The sequence below is a fragment of the Pteronotus mesoamericanus genome, unplaced genomic scaffold (assembly GCF_021234165.1).
Source record: "Pteronotus mesoamericanus isolate MK-2021 breed Mesoamerican mustached bat unplaced genomic scaffold, CSHL_Meso_final scaffold_408, whole genome shotgun sequence".
NCBI lineage: Eukaryota > Metazoa > Chordata > Mammalia > Chiroptera > Mormoopidae > Pteronotus > Pteronotus mesoamericanus.
Genome location: NW_026555315.1, coordinates 2,672,116 through 2,694,284, shown reverse-complemented (window position 1 = coordinate 2,694,284; position 22,169 = coordinate 2,672,116). Strand labels below are relative to the sequence as shown.

The following is a 22,169-nucleotide window of genomic DNA, read 5'->3' as shown; positions in this document are numbered from 1 at the left end:
GCGCAGACCCATCAAAGTGCTTCACTCGTCCCCTTCACGTGCCGCCGCCCTGGGAGCCGGGAGAGAGGAGGCAGGCTCGGAGGCCAGGGGACCCGCCGACCCTGGGCCCCGGCCACCTCTGGGTGACTGTGAGGATTACATGCGCCGTCACTTACACAGTGTCTGGATGGGTACCTTGCCCTTCCTAGGAGTGTGGCCCCTCCCCGCTCTGAGCTCAAGGGCGGCACTGGAGCACGGTGCCCGCCTGAGCACACGCCTGGGTTTACCAGGCGCCCCGCCCAGTCTGAGGTTAAATCTGGGGGCTGAGCCCAGCACTGGCCCCCTAACAGGCGCCCAGAAGGTGGTCATGAATGAACCAGCGCGAGACAGGTGGAAGGCACCTCTCCGCCTGCCTCCCTAACGGGGGCCCAGCCCACCGTTCTCCTGCGCGTGCGGCAGGCCCACCCCCGCACAGAGCGGAGCTTTGGAAGGATGCTTGTGATTACAGCGTGTCCACTCCAATCAGCTAGGATAAACCCCCACCTCAAACTTTCCAGGTTAACAAACTCACGTCCTCCCTTCCAGGGGGCATCTCCCTGCCCAGCAAGCCCCGGGGCCGCCGCCCGCGGGGGCTGAGTCGTGGCCCTATGGGCTCCCGGGCCCAGGCACCTCCTCATTGCCTGCAGGGCAGGGCGGGGCGGGGTCCGCGGCTCCGGCCCGGCCCTGGCTGCGGAGGCCTCTGGGTTATCTCCGCGCCGCAGGGAGCACCCTGGGAGTCCCGGGGTGGAGGCGGCCCCGACGGGGGAGCTCTATCGAGCGGAGCAGACGCCCCGCGCCGACAGAGGCATGAGGCCCCTGCTGCTGCTGCTCTGGGTGGCCGCGCTGGGTGAGCTCACGGCGGTGTCTGGGACGGGGGTCGCTGTGCCCAGGGTGCGGGGCGCTGGGGCGCAGGACAGGTGGGAGCTGAAGATAACAGACTCCCCGGGAGGCGCGGGAGGCGGGGGGCGGGTTTGGGCTTCAGTCTCAGCCCAGCCCCGCAGCACAGGGGGCCTCACACCGCCCCTCTCTCCCGGCCCACTGTGCACCCGTCTGCAAAACGGGCCGATGGCATCAACTGTGGGCGTGGAAGAGGTTGCGTGAGCGAAGAGGCGGGAGGCGCCCCCGGCCCCCACCTGGCCATGGGAGAGTCTCGCTGTGGGGGCTCCGGCCTCCTCCCCCGACCTGCCCCACCCCGCGGGGGGCCTCTTACCACCCTCCGCCCCCCCCATTACAGCCCCCAGCAGCCTCTTCGGGAAGCAGGAGACAGGTGAGCCGCCCGGCGGGCTGGAGGGAGGGGCCCCCGCCGTGCTGGTCCCTTGGCTGGGGGAGGTCCCAGCTGGTGGGGGGGGTGTCAGCTGATGGACAATTGGATGATTCTAAAACCCCCCCATCCCCTGGCCCCTCAGGGCCCGGGTGGGGGGAGTGGAGAGGAGAAGGCTGGGACAGAGCGGAGGCCTCCAGGGGACTTGGGGCGATGAAACTTCCCGTCGGGCTGCGGGGGCGGGGAACTGCAGGTGAGGGGGCAGGCTGGCGTGCCCCTGGCCCGGCCTATCCCAGTCATGCTGCCCCAGGTGCCAGCCACAGAGCCGCAGCTCGGCGGGGAGCCTGCAGCTCTGCGGCGTGGGCGCTGCCCCAGGGGGGCTGGGGCAGTAGGCGGGGGCGCGGTGGGTGGGGCGCCAGGCGGGAGGCTTGGGGTCTGCTCTCCTGGAGCCGGGGCCGGAGGCACAGCCCCAGGGGGAGGAGACAGCCTCGGTGAGGCCCTCTGCCCCTCCGCCCTTCTGCCCCCCTCCCTTCTGTCCTCTCTCCTGTGCCCCTTTCTAGCCCTGTGACCCTTATTGACGGTCAAGGTCATGGGTGGCCTCGTCCACTCCTGTCTCCGAGGCCGGGGAGCTGCCCTTCCTCCCTGTCTGGTCCCAGGGTCAAAGAGCCGACTTCCGCCTCTGTTACACCGGGCACCGAAGGCAGCACAGGCTGAATTGTCATTTCCTCATTTGCTTTAAAAACAGACACATTGTGGTGTTTTCTTTGCTTAAAACAAAAGGGTGGGGCCTAGCTCCTCACAGGGCAGCAAACCTGTGAGGAGCTAGATGGGCTGGTCCCTCCCTCCTTGTCCCCTGACTTGGCTCACTCTGGCCCAGCAAGTCGTGCGAACTGAAGTCCTAGGAGCCCAGCTGGCAAATCTCTCTCTTTCTCCCCCTCTTTCTTTCCTCCTTTCCTCCTTTCTTGCTCTCATTCATTTACTGAACACGCACCAGCGGAGAGTGCCCTGCTTTTTGGTGCTGGGCCCTGCTTTGGGCCCCAGGAGGAACACACAAGGCACAGAAACGAAGCAACAATCCCTGCCCTCAGGTGGCGTCCATTCCCGAGGGGCCAGGCGGGTGGGTGATTGTAGGACTGCGCACACTCTCCAGGGTTCCAGGATGTCATCTGTCCTAGAGAAAAGCAAACAATAGGAGGGGAGAGCGGGCACGGGTGGGGGTGGGGCAGGAGGGCCGTGTTTACTGGGACGTTCACACTGAGAAGGCGGCACCCCAGCAAAGACACGCAGAGCAGGACGTGCCTGGGCAAGGGCCTGCGAGGCCCGAGCACAGGAAGCGGGGGCCGGGGGCGACGCCGGGAGAGGTCCTGGGGTGGAGAGGGCTGGGGAGGGGGGACCTAGCTGCGGGAGGGTCTGCACAGATGAGACGGGTCTGACTGAGCCCTCGGGGGTCCTTTCGGCTGCTGTGTGGAGAGGAGAGCGCTGGGGACGCGGGGACAACCCCAGGGAGCCATTAGGCTGTCCCTCGGATCCAGAGGAGGGACCGTGACAACGGGGAGAAGTGGCCGGGACGTAGCGTGAGGCTCAGGCCGGCTGCACTCCTGGCGGACGGGTTAGAGGCAGGGCGTGGAGGCCGAGGCGCAGCCTTACGGTGGAGAGGGCGTCAGCGGGGCGAGAAGCGGCACAAAGGACACGCATGGTAAGGAACTGGGGAGCCAAGACGAGGCAAAGGTTATCTGCGCATATTTTGAAACTCCCAAGAACAATGCAGGGGCAGCGTTGAGGGTAGTCGGGCGCCGCTGCGCCACGGGGCCCGTTCTGAGACCCGGCCGCGGGGTAGCTCTGTCGGGCAAACGTCCCAGAGTGCGCGCGTGACACCTGGACGGCTCGGCCCCCCGCCACGCCCCAGCCACATGGCGGAGCCTCCGGTCCCGGCTCCAAGCCTCTGCAGCACGTGCCTGCCCAGAACAGCAGGAGATTAAATCAAGCAGGAGAGAAAGTGACGCAACCGAGGTGCAGCCGACACCGGCTGGGTGAGCGGCCTGGCAGCAAACGCTGTCAGTGGAGAGAGTGCGCGCGAAAGGAACGACAGCGCGGGTAGCGTCGTGACTGCGTACGTCGGAGACAGGCGTGTGTTATCGTTATCAAGCATCGCACGCGGCCCGTGTCCGTACGTGCTGTGCTTTCACACGGTGGGGAGCGCAGTGGGTTCGTTTACACTGGCGTCACCACCAACAGGCGGGCAACGCGTTGAGCTGCGAGGATAAGACAGCCGCCCTAATGTCGCCAGGTGATGGAACCTTTCTGTTCTGTCACGCTCTTAGGGGGCTGCCACGGTATATGGGGGTCTGTCGTTGACCGAAATGACCTCTGCGGCACATGACTGTGGTAGAAGCCAGGGGCAAGAACCTCCAAGGGATGGTGGGCGTTTCTAGGTCATTGTAACCCAGAGGGCGGGGTGCGGGGGACGTTTGAAGACAGGAGGCTCAAGGCCTGTGTTTAGGGAGGAGCGAGGAGGGAGAACAGCCCGGAGTATCAGGAGGATGTCCAGGCTCGTGGTCCCGGTCGGCGCTGGGCAGGCTGTGGAGGCCCAGCGCTCTGAGACGGACGCCGGGTAGGCCTCTGAGGCGGGCGCTGGCCTCCGCCGGGCGTGGGAGCTGAGGAGGTGAGAGGGCTCAGGCCCCAGAGGCCGGGGTTTGCCTGCGTCTTTTTGGAAGGCACAGCCCTGGGCAGGTAGGCTGCTCTTTCGAAATCAGATCCCTGGGCCCAGAGTGAGGTCTCACAGGTTGGCCCTCTAGGGTTGGGACTGAATCTCCAAGCTCCTGGCGACCACAGAGACAAGTGTGCAGAGAGGGGCGACCCCAGGGCCCGCTGGGCCGGGGCACCAGCCACGCATGTCTGACCGTCTTCCTTCAGCCGCAGAGGGAGGCGCTGCCCAGCCGCCCACGTAGCCTGACCTCCCCTCGGCTTCCAGTCCCAAGGGCAGCCTTATTGTCACATCATGAAATTTTGAGTGTGCCATCCAGTCATTCAAATGTTCTGACACCCTTGATGAATTTTAAATTAAATGCTAGGCCACTCGTTAGCGGTGGGCTGGATGTGTATGCTAAGTAACCCGCAGGGAAAAACCCACAGGAGCCTGGTGAGAATCAAAAGTGAGGGCCCCACGCACAGTCTGTGAATTTATGTAAATCGAGCTTCTATTAATGGTGCCGAAATGGAAATGAAGGTGGGCCAGCTTTTTCCTTTCACTCTTGTAAGTCAAGGCCCTCTCCCGCACCTCAGGAGCAAAACGGGAAGTGTGGCCCTACCTCTGCCCCAACGCCGCCTCCGTCCAGAGGAGGACCTGGCCCAGAGGCCTTCCGGCAGAGACTGGGAGCCGCGCCTTGGCCCCAGGGTCGCACTGGAGAATTGTTAGTAGCAATTTGCAAAACGGTGCCCCAAGAGCCAGAGCCGGCAGCTTCAGCTGTAGATAGAGCTTTACGGGTGCCAACGCCAGATTCCGCATGAAAGGCCCGTTTCCTGAAAGATGGCCGTCCTCACGAGGTTTAGCAAAGGGTGCAGGTGAGAAAGCGTCTGTGGGTGACAGTGACCCTGGACAGAGCGGGGCGCAGCAAGCTGCCTGCACTGCCGCCGCTCAGCATCGCTCCCGCTGACGCCGGGGCGGGAGGGGCCGTCCTGCGGGCCGTGCTGGGCCCTGGAGGGGGTTGCGCGACCTCCCCGGCCCCTCCCCCCACCCAGATACCAGGAACACTCTCCACTTGTGACACCAAAAATGTCTGCAGGCACAAAGGTCCCTGGAGACAAAATCGCCCTGGGTGAGAGCCACTGGTCTCGAAAGAAGTGGGAGAGAAAGTGGGGAAATGTGTCCTGGGAAATGGGTCTGGAGGCCCCGCAGTCCAGTCTGTTCCGGCTCTGGTTCTCGCTCGGGAGCGGCTGGCTGATTGCAGGCGCTTCTAAAGCCGGCATGCCCAGCAGGCGCGGAGGATGCGCGAGGCTGTGACACTGGACACTTCCCTCCACCCCTGCCCAAGCACTGCCCCTACACTAGTCTTGAAAATCACCACTAAGAATACGCCCCTCTTGCCCTGACCAGTGTGGCTCAGTGGGTTGGGTGTCCTCCCACAAAGCAAAAGGTCAGTGGTTCGATTCCCGGTCAGGGCACACGCCTGGGTTTCAAGTTCAGTTCCCATTTGGGGTGTGCGAGAGTCACCCGATCAATCGTTCTCTCTCGCATCGATGTTTCTCTCCCTCTCTTTCTTCCCCCCTTCTCTTCTCTCTAAAAATAAATTTAAAAAAATAGAGAGAGAGAACATACCCTCCCTCTCTCCCAAAGGCAGCTTTGTTTAAACCCCATCGCTGTTACACCACAGACTGCAGGGGAGGCCCGACAGGAGATCTTAGAGATGTCGTCTGCATCCATAGCGACTCCAGGATCTGCCTCCAAAACAGAAAGTGACCTCCAAGCACAGAGGAGGCCCAGGTGGAGGAACACCTGCTCGGGGCAGCTGGGGGCGGGTTCCGATCTGGGTCTGGGGAGGTGAGGCCTCTGGGCGCTGGGCTCTTGCCGCCTCCTTCCGAACGCCCTGCCCGAAGCGGCGTCTTACTTCCAGTTTGGTGCGCCCCCCTCCGAGGCTGAGATCCTGTGCTGTAACCTCCGGTGGACCTGCCCACGCCACCTGTGCCCGTGCCTTCTGACTGTCCCTCTAGACCAGGTGCTGACCTCTTGGGGATCTGGGCCGGGCCGCTGCCCCTGCACCCCAGACCCCATGGCGGGTCCGACAGGCGGAGTCTCGGCTCTGTGCTGAGGCGGGCATTTGAGTTCCCCCGGGCACTGCCATCGGGGGCCCGGTCTACTTTGTCCCTCGCTCATCCCCACCCCTGTGAGGACATCCCCAGCTCGGTGCGTCCTCCAGGAACGCCGGGGCCCTGTGGGGCAAGACGCCTTTATCAAATAAGGAGGTCCCTGGACCGAGAATGCAGGCCACACTTCAGCTTGTCACTGGACAGCAACTGCCTTGTCATTGAAGTGAGCCACGCAGCTGACAAACAGTAAACTTCTGGTCTCCTCCCTTGGGCCAGGGGCACAGCGAAGGGCCAGAGTGACGCGGCGCGTCCCCGCGGCGCACGCCTGGTGGCCCGGGGGTCCAGCGTCAGCCTCCTAACCTGTGCCCCACCCCACACTTGTCCTGGCTTCCGACTCCTGCTCTGATCTCATTTTGTTTTGATAGCAAAACCTTCCGTTTCTTTTTCTTTTCTTAAAAAAGAGTCGAGGTGAAATTCCCGTGACAAATTGGGCCATTTTAGAGTGACAATCAGTGGCATTTCGCACACTCGCAATGTTGTGCAACCACCCGCCCTCCGCGTCCAGACGCCCCGTCGCCCACGAGGAAGCCCCTGACCCGCTGCGCGGTTGCCCTCCGCCCCCGCCTGCCCACCACCGACCCGCCTTCTGCCTCTGGATGCTCCTGCTCTGGAATCTCACAGCAGTGCAGTCATATACGGTGTCGCCCTCTGTGGCCCCTGTCGCCGGCGTGGCGTCTTCCAGGTTCCTCCAGGGTGTACGGGTGCCAGTCCTTCACTCTCTTCTCGCGGCAAGTGCCGGCCGCTGTGCGGCTGGGCCTTCCTTAACGTGCGCCTTCATCCGCAGGCAGATGGGGCGGGGACGCGGCTGGCCTCCTGGTGGCTGTGAATAGTGTTCTGGGAACCCGGGTGCCCACGCGTCTCTTCCAGCCCCTGTTTTCAGTTGTCAGTGTGTGTCTAGGAGCCGATCTAGGAGTGTGTCTAGGAGCGGGATTGCTGGGTCGTGGGGATTCCTTGTGCAGCTTTTTAAAAAACCGACACTCCAGCATTTTCTGAGCGTGCTTGACAAATGTCGGTTTCCTTCCTCCTTCGGGCCACCTCGCAGCAGTCCTCCCCAAGGTCTCCATTGACTACCGAGTCCTGGAGGTCTTCCCCCGGGGCCGCCGGGTGCAGATAACCTGCCATGCGCCCAGGGTGCCCCCGCCCCTCACCTACTCCCTCTGGGGCAGCCAGGACGTCGAAGTGACCAAGAAGGTGGTGAACACCCACGGCCCAGCCTCCTTCGGTGTCAACGTCACGTTCAAGTCCAGGCCAGACCTGCTCACCTATACCTGCCAGGTGGCCACCCCCTGGGGCATGCAGGCAGCCAGCACCAAGCTGCAGATGTACTGGGAGCTGTGGGCCAGTGAGTCTGTGGGCAATGGGGAGGGGCGTGCGGGGCGCCGGGTCTGGGAGCTCAACGGGGGGTTCCTGGGGTAAGGAGCGTGGGGGCTGGCGGAGCCTCGCAGCCATATCTGTGCTTCCCGCCCCGCCCTGCCAGAGCCCGTGTCCCAGGTGCGAGCTGACTTCACCCTGCTGGACGGAGGGTCAGGCCCGAGGGTGGAGGTGTCCTGCCAGGTGTCCTCGGGCAGCCCGCCCATCACCTACAGCCTGGTCAGCAAGGACGGGCGCGTCCACATGCAGCAGAGGCCGCCCCATGGGCAGCCGGCCAACTTCTCCTTCCCGCTGACCCAGGCGTCCGACTGGCTCCAGTGCCAGGCCTCCAATAACGTCAGTGCCCAGAGCAGCCCCCTCACCCTGGTGCCCCCAGGTGAGAGGGCCCTTTGGTTTCCAGAGGGGCAGCGGGCACTTCCGCACGGGAAGGGGGGAGGCGTGAGAGCAGGGAAGGGCATGGGGAACAGCCACGCCTACCCTGGCCCTCCCTGCCTCCGTCCTAGGACAGCTGCCCAAGGGACCCACCTTCGTGCTGGCTGCCAGCCTCAGCTCCATCACAGCTATCACCTCCGGGATGCTGGGCTGGACCGCATGGACCAGGTAGGGAGCAGGTGCTGGGGATGGGGGAGGGGTGGGAAGGGCTGGTGGCCTGTGTGGACCAGCAGAGGCCCTGGCTGGAGAGCAGAGGGCGCTGGGTTTGTAGGACAGGGCCACCACCAGGCAGAGAAAGGGCCACATCGCCTGTGTGTAGCTTGCAGAAGTTTGTGAAGGGCCTCCTGTGTGTCACGTGCCTGCTGAGGGCTTGCTGATTCGTGCTTCCTGTGACCCTGACCACAGATCCCTGCCGTCCTGCCCTGCAATGTGGCCCACTGGCCTCTGGGTGGGGCACTCTCCTGTGTTCCTTATGGGACTGAGCAGGGACATTGGCATGGGGACAGGCCTCCTGGGACCACGGTGGGTCAGGGGCCTCTGCCCTACACCACAGGGACCCTAGAGGTTGCTGCTTCCCAGCTGGGGACAGGAGGCAGGGGTCAGAGCCCCCAGGGTCCCCTCTCCAACGCCATCATTTCCTGGCTTGTAAAGCGCTCAGCGTCTGAGGGCTCCCTGCGTGCCCCCCACCCCGCTGCCGTCTGACCTGGGGCGGCAGTCGCCTCTGCCCTGCTAACTAACTCCTCGCCTCCCTCGGTTCCTAAGACGCTGCCTCCTGCCTCTGCCCCTTTGGCAGGCATTGTCCAGGAGTCCGTCCTCAGCCCTCTCCTTGTCTCATCTCGGGGTCCCCTCCTCCAGGGCCAGGCCCAGGGGCACAGTCTCACATCTCTGGGCCTCAGTTCTTCCTCACACAGAGCGGGGCTCCAAGTCCTTCCTCCCACTCAGCGCAGGACCGGGGCCCAGCACTTGCCCTCTGGGTGACTCAGGGCCCCTTTTCATTTCGTGGGGTGACTAAGCCACATGCCCCTCCCCCTTCCCAGGGCATGGATGCGCTTGGCACCATAAAATCCCAAGAGGCCTGGGGAGGGGTGGCTGGAAGGTATGCTTGCCCTGGGCTGGAGTCTCACCTCCTTTGTCATCCAGGTTGTGACCGGAAGTTGCAAGCTCAGCAGAGTCTCCCAGGAAAGCCCCTGTCCTTGTCCCCTGCAGAAGGACCCACCATTCAAATGAAGAACAAGCCCGCCAGCCTGGACTCCTGGGGCGCTGATGCTCCGCGGGGGCGATTCCAAGGAGAGTGGGAGGCTGTGGAGGGGAGAGGGGGCCCACAGGGCAGAGGGGCTCCCCGCAGGGCCCTGTCCTCGCCCCCCAGCTGCTCACCCCCGTCCGTGCCAGCCTGGGAAGGGGGGCCGGAGAGGGCCCAGCTGCACCCCCACCCAGGGCCTCCCCCTCATCGGCTCCCCTCTTCCCTGGAGTGGCACCCCATCTCCTGGTGGCCCAGTCCTCTGGCTCCACCGACTGATGTGCCAGCTCATCGGGGAGGACTCGGCCCCCCGGCCAGCCCCACCTCATTAACCTTATGTGCAGCTGCAAAGGGGGTCTGGGATTCCTCCGCCCTCAGCCTGTGCCCCCCACTCCGGCCCCGAGAAGGCCCCCTCATCCCCTCACAGAGCCTTTCCTGTTCAGATGCTCTGAACCATTTCAGTAAAGAACTGGATTAGATCTGGCTGGTGTGGCTCAATGGATTGAGTGCCAGGCTGTGAACCAAAGGGTCGCTGGTTCGATTCCCAGTTGGGACACATGTCTGGGTTGTGGGCTGGGTCCCTGGCTGGGGGCACGAGAGGCAACCACACATTGATGTTTCCTTCCCTCTCTTTCTCCCTCCCTTCCCCTCTAAATAAGTAAATGCATACATACATACATACATACAATCTTTAAAAAAAAAAACAAAAACACAACTGGGTTAAACTCTGTCCTCCTGCCTGTCACGCTGGAAATCTGCTTCTGGCTGCAGGACATCCTGGAGCCTGGAAGTCTAAAGTCACATTGTCTCTCACAACCTGAGGTTGGGACCCAGCGCCGGGAGAACTGGAGGGAGGAGGCCAGTCCCAGCTCCAACCCAGACTTAGCTCTGGAGAGGAGGGAAGCTCGTCAGGCCAGGCAGGGCGGGGTCCAGGCTGAGGCCTGGGGTGAGGCCTGGGGTTCTGGGTGAAATGCGAAAGCGAGTAGTAGGTGTGCGGCAGCCTGGGCCCTGGTCGGTGCGTCTGGCGGGCTTCCTGCAGGAGGAGGCAAACGTGCTGAGCGAAGGGTGGGCGGGGCCGAGGGCAGGGCCCCCTGGGGACTCTCCGGCTCCTTTCAGGTCGTGCCGCGGGCCGGGGGCTGGCCGATGAGCGCTCGGCAGCTGGACGGATGTCCGCCGCGGAAAATGGCCTTGCAGTCCCGGTATCACGCCGCCGCTCGCCGCCAGCCGGCACTTTGCCCTCGGTCCCTGACGCCGCGATGGCCACGCCCCTGGGCGGGGCCTGGGCGGGACGGCCGGCTGGTTCCTTAGGCGGTCGGTAGTGGCGACGGTGACGGCGACGGCGACGGCGGCGGCGACATGGAGAGCGGGGCCTACGGCGCGGCCAAGGCGGGCGGCTCCTTCGACCTGCGGCGCTTCCTGACGCAGCCGCAGGTGGTCGTGCGGGCTGTGTGCATGGTGAGTCGGCGGGGCGCGGGGACCCAACTCTGCCCCAGGCCCCGAAGTGGCCGCGACAGGTGGCAGCGGCCGAGGGCAGCGGGGCGGGAGGCGGCGCGTCGGGCCGGCGCACGGAGCCAGACTCGTTATCTCCTAATCCCCGGGCTCGGCCACCCCCGACCCCACCCCTGGCCCCGGGCGCCCCCTACCCACCCGGGGGTCTGTGCGCGGGGTGGCCCGCATGGCGCCGTGGGGAGCAGGCCCGTGTCCCTGCTGGCAGTGGGAGGAGTTTGGGGCAGCTCCAGGACAGGTGGCCGGCACTCAGCACTCGGGAGACTGCATGTTGGGAACTCACCTGGAAGGCGGTGGGGGTGTGGGGGTGTGGGGGTGGCCTAGCCCTGAAACAGGATCTCCTTTCCAGGCAGGAGTAACCTACAGATCTGCTTCCTCACTCACGATCGGGTGACTCTAGGACATACCCCTCCCCATGAACTGGGCGGGCCCTCCAGCACCGGCTACGGCCGGGCGGGAGAGTAGGGGGTGCGTCCCATGTTCCTGGACCACCAGCATATCCACAGCTGGACAGGGAAGTCAGGTAGTAGGCCGGGCCGGAAGTGCTCGCACACACCTGCCGGGCACTGAAATCTTCTGAGGGGCCCTGGTAGCACCCATGCCCGCGCCCTGCCTGGCTGTAGGGTCTGAGCCCAGGAGCAGAGATGTGTGTCGGAGCAGCAGTGCCAGGAGCTGGGCCTGGCACTGCTGCTCCCAGCATCCCGGAGTTCCGGCTACATCTCCAGCTGGGGGTGGGGCCTCTGACTGCCTGCTCCAGAGCCTCGGAGAGGGCCTCGTGCAGGCGTGCTGGGTGGGGCCTAGGAGAGGCCTGGGTGCGGCCCAGAGGGAGCCAGGTGTCCAGGCAGGCAGTCCTCCCTCTGCTGCTTGGGCGGAGATGGGCGGTGGCCTTGAAGTTCGGGGAGGAGACCAGGTGACGGGAGGCTGTTCCCAAGGGCCTGGAACCACTCCTGAAGCACCCCCCCACGCCCACCGCAGCCCCTTCGCTGCTCTGAGTGCGCCGGTGTATCCACAGGCCCGCCGGTCAGCCCAGCCTGGAGTGCCCGGTGTGCTCAGAACCCACTTTGAGTGGGAGGCAGACCGGAGCTTCCTCGGAGGGGAGGGGCCCGGACGCGGAGGAGGCCGGGATTCCTTGTTGGAAGAAAGCCGGCCAAACCGGGAGGCCAGCCCGGGCGGGGAAGTTGGAGGGGCCCGCAGGTGGGGTCTTCCCGCGCAGAGTGCACGGGCATGGCTTTCCGGGGAGCGGGGAGTCTTCCATGATGGGAACATGCAGGCGGAGAGGTTGGGCGCTGTAGAGGCAGGAGACCCCCGCGGGTGAGCAGAGCTGAGGCCCCACACCTGAGTCTCTGTGCTTTTGTGGCTCTTCGTGTTGAACACTCGCTGACAGGGGAGGTGCGTGAGCCGCCCTGAACCCCCATCAGGGACAACCACAAAGGCCCTTCTCAGCAGGCTGCTGGGGCAGGGCAGCCCCCACCCAGGAGAGCCCCACACTTTCCTGGCTCACCTCAGGCCAGGAATCCCCGGCGGCTGATCTCAGAGAGGGCCTGAGAGAAGGGAGAAGTGAGAATGAGTGCCCTGCGCTCTGGGAAGCAACTCAGCTCGCTCCCCAAGATCAGAAGGGGTTTTGAAGCCAGTTTCCCAAAGGGGAACAGCGGCCGCAGAGCGGCCAGGGTCCCCCGCGCTGTGTGCCCGCGGGGGTTGTGCCCGCGCGGGTTGTCCGTGGCCGCTGAGCCCCACCCTGCCTCGGCCCCCAGGTCTTCGCGTTGATAGTGTTCTCCTGCATCTTCGGCGAGGGCTACAGCAACAAGCACGACTCCCAGCAGCTGTACTGCGTGTTCAACCACAACGAGGACGCCTGCCGCTACGGCAGCACCATCGGGGTGCTGGCCTTCCTGGCCTGCGCCTTCTTCTTTGTGGTTGACGTCTACTTCCCCCAGATGAGCAACGCTACTGACCGCAAGTACCTGGTCATCAGCGACCTGCTCTTCTCAGGTATCTGCCCAGGGCCCCTCCGTTGCTCTCAGGAGGTAAATCGGAGCAGACGGCATCCCCAGAAGCTCTGGGGCTCCAGGATGGCAGGGCCTGGGCGCCCCCGGGAGGGGCCGGGGGGGCGCAGGGTCCTGGTCGAGCAGACAGGCTCGTGCACAGGATTTCTAACCATCCAAAACCCGCTGGCGTTGAGAGAGAGTGTGGGGGTGAGGAGCCAAGCCTCCCAAGATGGCGTCCAGCCCCGACCCGGCTTCTGGCCCTGTGCCCTGTCCACCCTGGAGGTTTCTGGAAGATGCCCCCTCTGTGCAGCTGACCCTGCCCTCCTGGTCCTCTCCCCAGCTCTCTGGACCTTCCTGTGGTTTGTTGGTTTCTGCTTCCTTACCAACCAGTGGGTGGCTACCAGGCCGAATGACGTGGTGGTAGCAGCCGACTCGGCCCGCGCGGCCATCACCTTCAGCTTCTTTTCCATCTTCTCCTGGGTAGGTGGGCTAGGCAGGCTGGGAAGGCCGGGCAGGCGGGCCTCCGGGTCCCGGGCGAAGGGCGGTGGAGGAACCCAGCCTCGGGGCTCCCTGCAGGGCCTGCTGGCCTTCCTGGCCTACCAGCGCTACAAGGCCGGTGTAGACGACTTCCTCCCCAACTACGTGGACCCCACCCCAGACCCCAGCACGTCCTACGCCTCCTACCCGGGCCCGACTGTGGACAACTACCAACAGCCACCGTTCACCCAGAACGCAGAGGCCACCGAGGGCTACCAGCCGCCCGTTGTGTACTGAGCGCAGCCGGGGATGGTAAGGGGCGCAGAGGGGGTGCCTGGGGCCGCCCCTCCATCCTGGACTCCATCCACGAGGCTTGCCCGCCGGAGCTTCCGGCCCCTCGGTCCCGTGCGGTGCCCATCTGTCCACACATAGCCTGGCCTGAAGTGCCCGCGCCCAGGGCTGCCCCGACCCCTCAAGGGCATTTTTTAGAGAAGGGTTTTTCTCCAGTTTGTCATCGCCTCTCATGATCCGCAGCCCCGCCTGGTAGCCAGAAGTGCCTGACACACTGCTCTCACAAGTGCCTTAGCCTTTCCCAAACTCAGGAGCCGGGCCCCGGCCGCGGTGCCCAGTGGCTTGGGGTTCTCTGCCAAAGAGGAGGCGGGGGGCCTCCCACTGCTCTGTCACTGGTGCGGGGCTGGGCCTCCCCTTCTCACTCAGGTCTGTTGCCCGCCCCCCCCCCCCTGGCCGACGCCTGCCCCCGAGTGTGTGGCCTGCTCCCTGCTGCTGGCTCTGGGGTCACTGCCGTGCACCAGGGCCTCTGGGCCTTCTCCCTGACAGCCATGGGGTAGGGCTGCTGTCCACCCGGGGAACACTGGGCAGCACTTCCTGCCCCAGGGCCTTCCCATCACTCCCGCCCGCCCCCCAGCAGGGAGTGGCTTTGCCTGACAACACCCAGCTTTATGTAAATAGTCTGCCACTGTTCGTTGGGCGGTGTGGGGTGCACCCACAGCCCCCTCAGGTTCTGTTATAGACTGTTTGGAGATGGAATAAATGTTTTTCTCATTCATAATCTCCAGTCATTGGTTGGGCCCCAGCAGGAGGAAGTTCTACTCTGGGGGACGCAGGTGGGGGGAGCTTGGATAGAACTTGCGTTTTGAACAAGGCTTCCGCAGGCTGTCCCCCAGCGTGCCCAGTACTGCCCGCCCTCCCCCCGCCCCGGCCTGGGGTCTCATTCCTCACTGCCCTCCATCCGTCTTAAAATAGCAGCTGCGCTCAGCTTGTAAACAAGACGGGCTTTCTGGGCCGCCTTGCCAGGGCCCTGCTAGGGTTTTGGTGGAGGCACCTGGAAGGTAGCCCCCGGAATGCCCCTTCCCCTCCCACCCTCATCCTGGGAGGGGTCTGGGTCCTCCACTTCCCACAGGCAGGGCTCAGCGCCTCTGGAACCCTCCCTAGGCCGGAGTGGCCGCCCAGCCCCCTCAGGGCAGGCCAGGGCACCGAAGTGGCCGGCTCCCAGCCTCCTCGTTGAGCAATGACAGAGTAGCTATCAAAAGTGGGCCCCAGTTATTTCAAAATTCTGAGTAATGAGCAGCGCTCGGGTAACAGCCGCTCGCCACCGCACACCTTTGGGCAGCCTGGGCCCGACCAGGCCGGAGCCCATCCGCGGCCACGGCTGCCCCCGCCCCCACCCCCATGGGTTCTGGCCTCCCCGTGTGCCTCCTGGCCATAGCTGAGCTCGTTTTCTTGGCTCCTGAATTGTCAAGTGTCTGTTTCACAAACAGAACCTGACGCTGCAGCCCCAGCTGGCTGCACTGAGCACTGCCGCCGCCTCTTCCCAATCTGGGCCCCAGGCTCCTGTGTTCACCCGTTTTGTCCTGAAACCCATCTAGACGGAAGAACAGGCGGACATTCTTCTTAGGATGTGCATCGCCATCATTTCTCAGAAAGGGTCTGGCTAAGAGCAGGGGTTATGAGAAACAGATCTGGGAAGGAACCCGCAACAAATCACATGTCCACAGTGCACCCGGGGAATTCCAGGTGCTTAAAGAGAAATGTGCGTCCACCAACCAGTCCATTTTAATGTTTCAAATTTTATGCACTTTAACATAAGTATTAGGGACCCTGTCCCCAGGTACCCCTGCCTTCCCCCTTACAAGGCAAGCACACCCCTGGGACCTGAGCCCCCGCGGGGTGGCACTCATGCAAAAGCTGTCACTCTGGAGAAAATGATCACCAGAGTAAGAAGGACTTTCAGCCAAGAGGTAAGCAAAAAGGCACAAGTCCAGCCGTCCTCAAAGGCCAGGGCCCACCCCAGGCAGGGGGACGGGAACCTTCGTGTGGAAAGAGGCTCGGTGCTGAGCCAGAGCTGCTGACACTGGACTTGCCAGTGAGAACAGAAACTCAACAGTGAAAGCCACAGGGGGGAGGAAGCCAGCAGCGCTGATGTCACCAACAGCATGCGGCCCGCCCCTCACCCCAAAGGAGAAGCAGCGGTGTCTGCCATGGCCAGGATCCGAGCCTCAGCGCAGGGCCTGTGCCAGCCCCGGGTGGCTCGTCAGTGGACCGGCATCCGGGAAGGGAACCGAGAAAGGCCAGCGGGCAGGCAAGGAGGGAACCGGCACTGCAGGGCACCAGCCAGGCACGGGCCCTGCAGACGCAGAAATTCCCGCAGCCAGTGAAACCTCCGCGGCCGCAGGAACTTCCTCCTCTGACTTCCTTCGCCGGGAGGGCGGGGCGCCGGCGTCCGCCAGGGGGCGCCAGCGGCCCCAGGTTCAGTTGGCCGGGATCCGATGAGGGGCCAGCGGCTTCCTGGTCCCCGCCACCTCCCCGAGCTTGGCCTCCACCGGCTTCCCCAGCGCGGGGCGGTTCTCCTTGTCCTCCTTGCAGTCCAGCCCATCCAGCTGACCCGAAGCCTTCCGGAAGTAGCAGAGGCGACACACGGCGTGGTATTTGTCTTTTCCTCCAATCACCTCGACCTGGCCCAGGGGACACAAAAGGCCTGGACTGAGCGGGCGCGGCACCTCCGGTCCCCGCCCCCCAGAAATGGGGTGGCGGCTACCTCCTTCTCCATGCCCAGGCGCTTGGTGTAGGCGGCCTCTCGGAAGCACTCCATGCACACGGCGTTCAGCTTCACCACGCTCTCGGCCAGCGGCACCAGGTTCAGGATGGCTCCGAAAGCCTGCGGGTGGGGAGAGGCAGCAGGTGCACCCTCACCTCGCCCGCCGGTGTGTCCTGGGAACCCACCCTCCCCCCTCCATTCGCAAGCACGGACTCCTGGCAACCGATCTGTGGTGGACTCACTGCTGGGTCCGCTCGTCCGCCCGCCTGGGCTCCAGCAAAGTCCGGTCCCCCAGCGAGGGAGCGCCTCCCTGAGATGGGGAAGGGCCCACTGGGCTGCCCCTCGCTGTGCACGGCCCTGAGCCTGCCCAGGCCCCTTCCTCCCTCCCAGCTCCCACACAGGACCTGCCCCTCACCTTCCTCTGGAAGGTCCCGTCCAGGGCAGCCACTATCACCGTCTTCCCCTCGTTGGCCATGGCCTCGCTGAACTCCACGATGTCAGGGAACTGGAGGGTGTGGGAGGGGGAGAGGAGAGGGTGAGCCCCCACCCGGAGCAGCAGCTTCCGGGAGCCACTGGGAAGCCCTAGCCACACTGAGCTGCCAGGACACGGGTACTCCCCACACCAGCCTCTGGGGACACAAGGAGGGGCCTCCCACTCACAACGCTGATGCCCACAGAAAGCAGGTTCTTCTACTGGAAAGCTGTGTTCCATTCCCATGGCAACCCCCTCCACAGAACAGGGCACCCTGGCTGCCAGCAGGGGGTTCCTGAGTCAGCAGAGGTGAGGAGGGAGCCACCCAGGCATCTGCTGCGCCTCCAGATGTCCGCTGGTAACCCCTGTACTGGCATTTACTGCCATTAGTTTTATAGGTTATGTTATGGGTTGCACTGGGTCCCTTCTTGGCCCCCCTAAATTGATGTTAAAATCCTAATCCCCACTATCTCAAGTGTGACCTTCTCTGGAGACAGATTAGCTTAGCAGGGAAATGTGGACAGAGACACGTACACAGGAACGCTGATGTGAAGACAGGGAAGAGGCCTGCAGGCAACCCCTCTCACAGCCTCGGCCCAAGCCAGCCCTGGCCCCCCCACCCCGACTGCGGACTCCAGTCAGCGAACAGGCTCCCGCTGCTGCCGCTTCCCAGGCCGTGGTGCCTGCCGTGGCAGCCCGGGCACATTAGCACAGGTGCCATTTAAGGCGGAACTGCAAAGCACTGGGTAAATCCAGGGCTTCCCTGGAAGAGAGTAACTGCAGTACGGAATCCAGGTAGGAAAGGAGGAGTCTGCCCACTGGGGCTCCTGGGCCGGTTCTGCACCCCCGGGACCGGCAGGGCGCGGCTTCCAGAACAAGGTCTGATGGCGGAGAGACCCCGCGGGGGAGGTCGGAGGCCTGGAGGAGGTTTGCACCTCCGCCACCATCTTGTCAAGAGCTGGCCGGCCGAGGTGGCAGCCGAACGACCACTGGCTCGGCTTCCTGGCTGTCATGCTGGCATTGAAGCCACAGAGTTAACCAAGGGACAGGAGTGAAGGATGTGACGGTGAAACATCAACGGCAAAGAATAAAAGATTAAATGAAATGCCTGACAAAATCCAACAGTCAATGAACAGAGAAGAAATATTTACAGCATGTGACCGGGCAACACCGGGTCTATCATGCCCCCTGGGACACAGGACAGACCAAGGGAAAAATGGGTGTGAGCCTTTAAAAGGCGACTTGCAAAGGAGAAATACGAGCAGCTAATAAACACAGCGCAGACGTCAGCCACGGGAGGAGGGGAAGAAAAATGCAGTCGGAACAGGCTGTGTGCGCAACAGCATCAATTAAGCGAAATACATGAATTGTTACATACAGATGAGTAGCAAATATGAAAAAGGAGCGAACCAGAAACCCCTGGAATGGAACACAGTCCTCAGGAACACGTGGCAGAGGCAGACCAAAGCGGTCCTGGCTCCACCCTCTCACCGGAAGCGGCGAGGCCGTGCGTGTTCACAGAAGATGCACAGAGTACGAAGCAGGAGAACCTTGGACACCCCTGCGGGACATGCTGTACTGAGAGCGGACCTTGGACCTGCCTGGGACAGTACGTGGTGGGGGGCCGTGACCTTCTCATTAACTACAGGTGTGCTCATGCTTTTTCCATAAGAACAAGGGCAAATGGTTAACCTACTGTTGGCTGCCCAGCTTAACCCAGAGAAGAAAACAAGGATGAGAAAAGGGGGCTGTCGGGGGGTTCAGGGGAAGACCGAGGCCAGGACAAGCCCACTTACGAACTGCCCTTCGTCGATGCCTATGACGTCCACACCCAGCGCCTCCTGGGTCACGTCCCGGAGTAGGCAGGCGGGCAGCGCCTCCATGGTGCTCCTGGGGACGGGGGGGAAGCCAGAGCGTGAGCAGGCGAGGTGAGAAGGCAGGGGCTGGCGCTGGCGGCCACCTCTGCCGGCAAGGCGGGCTGTCGTGCCTGCCTAGAGCTCGGGAAGTTGGTGCCTGCTGTGGGGAGGTACCAGGAGAGCCACAGCCCTCATGCGGGAAACCTGCGATTCGATACCAGTGGCCGCTCCACCTCGAGCTCAGGACTAGAGATTAGCCACGCCGAGGCGACCAACATCAAGCTCTCTTGCCTCTGCTTCGGCCCAGCACCCAGGGCAGGCAAGTGACCCCGCCAGGCAGGGTCCAGGGCCTGCGGTATTTTTAGGGGCCAGCAAAATGTTTCAATTGTTTAAAAACCAGAATAAACATAACTCAGCCTTGCAGTACGTGTGTCTTCATAACAATGCAGCCATGAAACACACTGTTGTATTTTTTTCTTTGGATGGAGGAAGCGACCCACGAAGGCAAAGAGCCCAGGGCCCCCCAAAAGCCGGGACATGGCCCTGGGCAGGCCACTGGCACCGGATGCTGGCTGAGTCCTGCATGCCCGGGCGGAGCTCAGCCCGGGTCCCAACGGCAGGGCGATGACCCGGGAGAACTTCCTGCACTTGGCTCCCCCAGCCCATGAAGGGACTTCTCTGTGACCACAGTGGTCAGCTGGCTGAGCCGGGATTCCATCCGCTGCCTCGTGTGTCCTGGGGGACAGCCCTACCCAGCATTGTGAAGGGCAGCATGTGGGAATGTTCCGGTGCGTTCAAGAACGCCCTGGACTGCCCGCCCCTCTCCCAGAAGCCAGGGCCTTCTGGGAGAGGGATGCTGCTTTGTTCTCTTTTTAAGTAAGTGTGTGTCTACAACGGCACTTTCTGTTTCCATTTTTGCCTGCTCCTGGGCCGGCCTTCAGAGGAGCCGGCCGTGTCCTGAAGGCTCAGCAGTTCGCAGCTGTACTCATAAAAAAAAAAGCCCTCTACAGCTTAGCTATTGTCTTGCCATCATCCTACTGTTCTGTGCATTTTAAATCTGCTCCCCCACCCCCGCTCCTGAAACAGAAAAGCAGAGCTTGGGCAGGCAGCAAGCCAGTCCCAGCAGCAGCAAGGGCAGTGTCTGGGAGCTTTGTCACAAGACCAACGAGCCCTCGGTCACCCCCCCTACAGCCCAAGTTGGGATCCTAACCCTCAGCCAGCGGGGATTTAACCCTGATCCGGCCGGGTCGGCTCCAGAGACCGGACTCCTAATGACTACAATGTTGTCTCCTCCGCTCGTAGTGTCCTCCCTGGACGCACCCCCGTCCTCTGCAGCGGTCACCGCATTTTAGAGCCAAGGAAGCAAACCAGGAGGAATCAGCAGACCTGCATCAGATGGCATGGCCTGAAACGTCACTCTAATTCCGGACACTTAACTCCACGCCCACTGCCCGCCCAGCCTCCGAAAGCCCACGCTTCCACACATGGCCTGGCTGCTGGGGGCTCAGGCAGACAAGCGGGGGGCGGGGGGCGGGCGGCGAAAAAGGAGCGACTCGGCCCAAGCACCAGGCCCCGGTCTGCTGCCAGGGAGGAGGCAGAGGGACACTAAATTTAACCCCGACCTCGGGTGGCAGGCTGAAATGCGACCCGGACGCAGGCAGATGAACATAACACGGGTGCAAGGAGGCCACACGGCCACAGGGAGTCCGCGAGGACAAGCCAGCGGAAAAGTTAAACAGGAACCAACGCGCAGGCTGATCAGAACCAGCTTGCAACCTCCGCAGAGGTGAAAGCTCCAGAGCCGGGCTGTCGGTCTTGGCAGGTGCTCCCGACAACAGGGGTGGGTCGGCCTGCGTTGCAGGCCGTCCTCTGCGTTGCAGGGTGCTCAGCAGCATCCCTGGCCTCTGCCCCCTGGATGCCAGAAGCGTGCACCCCTCCCTCCAGTTGTGAAAACGAGAAACATCGCCAGACATTGCTAAACGGACTCGGAGGGGGCAACATCGCCCCTGGCTAAGGACCCTCGGGCTGGAAACCCCTGAAAGGCCGAGTCCTGGGCTCCCTCATTGAGCAGCCTGGAAAGTCTGCTCATCTGAACACCCAGCGCCGGGGCCAGCCCTCTGAACCGCTGCCACTAAGGAGCTCGGACAGCGCTTCCTGTGCCTTAGCAATTTTCAGAGGGCCTCTGGGGAAAGAAGGACAGGAACTGACCGGTCGTGCGTGGAGAACATGTTGCTGTACCGCGTGTCTTTGGCATATTTGATCACCAAGCACTTGTACTGGGCGATCTGGAAGCGCTGGACCCGTCTCATGAGCTCCGTGCTGCAAAGGCAGGGAGGCAGATAAGGCCTACGGACAGGCGAGCAGGACCCAGCCGCCCACACTGGGCTCCCCACCACCTGCTGGGGGCTTACAGACGTCCGCGGGGTGAAGCATGGGACAGACGTGCAGTGGAGAGGGCCCTGCTCTGAGACCAGCCCAGACCTGAGAGGGATGTCACCCGTGCCCTGTAGCACGGGGAGCCTGGCGGCGAGGCCTGGCCCTGAGGGGTCTGGGGAGAGGCTGCGGGGGCGAGCTTCTCAGGGATAGGGTGGGGTGGGCCCAGGCAAAGGCCACTGGCAGAGAGGAGGGGTCCAAGATGCATTCCAGAATGACCTCCTCCTGAGAGTTCTTTGCAGCCAGAACCTAGGTCACAAACCCTTTTTGTGTCGCCAGGGAAGCACTGCGCTTCCTGTCCAAGAGCCCGCCCTGGGCCAGGGGTTTGGGCTGCAGCATTCCCCTAGGGCCATAGGCAAAAGGGCCAGGGAGTCACTTAGGGGCTCAAAGCCCCGCCTCGTAAGCTTGACTCCTCGGTGTGGAAAGTAAGTTCCCTGACCATCTAAGGAGACAGCCTCCCTGCAAGGAGGCATCCCCAGGCCTGGCCCCCGGGGCACGCGATCTTTAAGACCTGGACACCCCTTTCCAAGAGTGGGGGCGAAACTGTAGCAGCGCCTGGACCAGCTCAGGAAGGAGGATTTGACCTGGGCGGCGGGAGGAGCGGCTTCCTGGAAGGGAAGGCTCCAGGGCGGGGGCTCAAGGTCTGGCAGTGGGGTCTGGGGGCTGTGCTAGAGGGGGGACTCCGCCAGGGGCGCCAGGGCAGGAGGGCTGGGTCCCGGGGTGGGGGGCAGGAGGGAGAGAAGTTGGTCCCGGACCACCCCTCCGCCCCAAGAGGCCATTACCTTTTTCCTGAGAACATAGGACCGAGGATCACCTAGGAGAGAAGGAGAGGTCACTTTGGGAGCCCGCTGCGCACGGATGCCGGGGCACAGGCGCCTGCAGGGACCCCCACCGCGGCGCTCGTACCTGGATCTGTCCCCGGGTCTTGCTGGGGGAGACGGGCAGCACGGTGGGCAAGGTGACGCAGCTCATAGCGCCTCCAGGAAGCTCGCAGGATAGAAAACCCTTACGACCACTGCAGCGGAAACTCGCGCCGGTTCCCGCGCGCCCAGGTTTATACCCCGCGCGCGGACCAATCGCCGCGCGGCCGCGGAACTGGCGGGAGATTTTAGCCTCAGCTTGTCCGCGTAGTGGGCGGGATCCGGGACCCGCGCGCGGTTCTGCGAACGCCAAGCCGGGGTTCGGGGGCGGGACCTGAGCCTA

At 63.4% G+C, this 22,169-nt stretch overlaps 3 protein-coding genes across 3 annotated transcripts; 2 read left to right on the top strand and 1 right to left on the bottom strand.

Moving 5' to 3' along the window:
* Positions 1-825: 825 nt before the first annotated feature.
* Positions 826-8,117, top strand: CUNH17orf99 (chromosome unknown C17orf99 homolog). Its single transcript, XM_054593084.1, has 5 exons — positions 826-865; positions 1,253-1,285; positions 7,185-7,484; positions 7,620-7,889; positions 8,017-8,117. The coding sequence occupies exons 1-5, from the start codon at positions 826-828 to the stop codon at positions 8,115-8,117; spliced, it is 744 nt and encodes a 247-aa protein (XP_054449059.1).
* Positions 8,118-10,514: 2,397 nt separating this feature from the next.
* On the top strand, positions 10,515-14,219 carry SYNGR2 (synaptogyrin 2). The gene is made up of 4 exons (XM_054593141.1): positions 10,515-10,637; positions 12,440-12,677; positions 13,014-13,153; positions 13,250-14,219. The coding sequence occupies exons 1-4, from the start codon at positions 10,539-10,541 to the stop codon at positions 13,445-13,447; spliced, it is 675 nt and encodes a 224-aa protein (XP_054449116.1). The 5' UTR covers positions 10,515-10,538; the 3' UTR covers positions 13,448-14,219.
* A 1,001-nt stretch (positions 14,220-15,220) lies between these two features.
* TK1 (thymidine kinase 1) lies at positions 15,221-22,027 on the bottom strand. Its single transcript, XM_054593146.1, has 7 exons — positions 21,873-22,027; positions 21,749-21,780; positions 20,742-20,852; positions 18,474-18,567; positions 16,621-16,710; positions 16,206-16,325; positions 15,221-16,122 (listed from the first exon to the last, which is right to left on the bottom strand). Exons 1-7 carry the CDS (start codon positions 21,936-21,938, stop codon positions 15,919-15,921), a joined length of 717 nt encoding a protein of 238 aa, XP_054449121.1. The 5' UTR covers positions 21,939-22,027; the 3' UTR covers positions 15,221-15,918.
* Between the last annotated feature and the right edge of the window lie 142 nt (positions 22,028-22,169).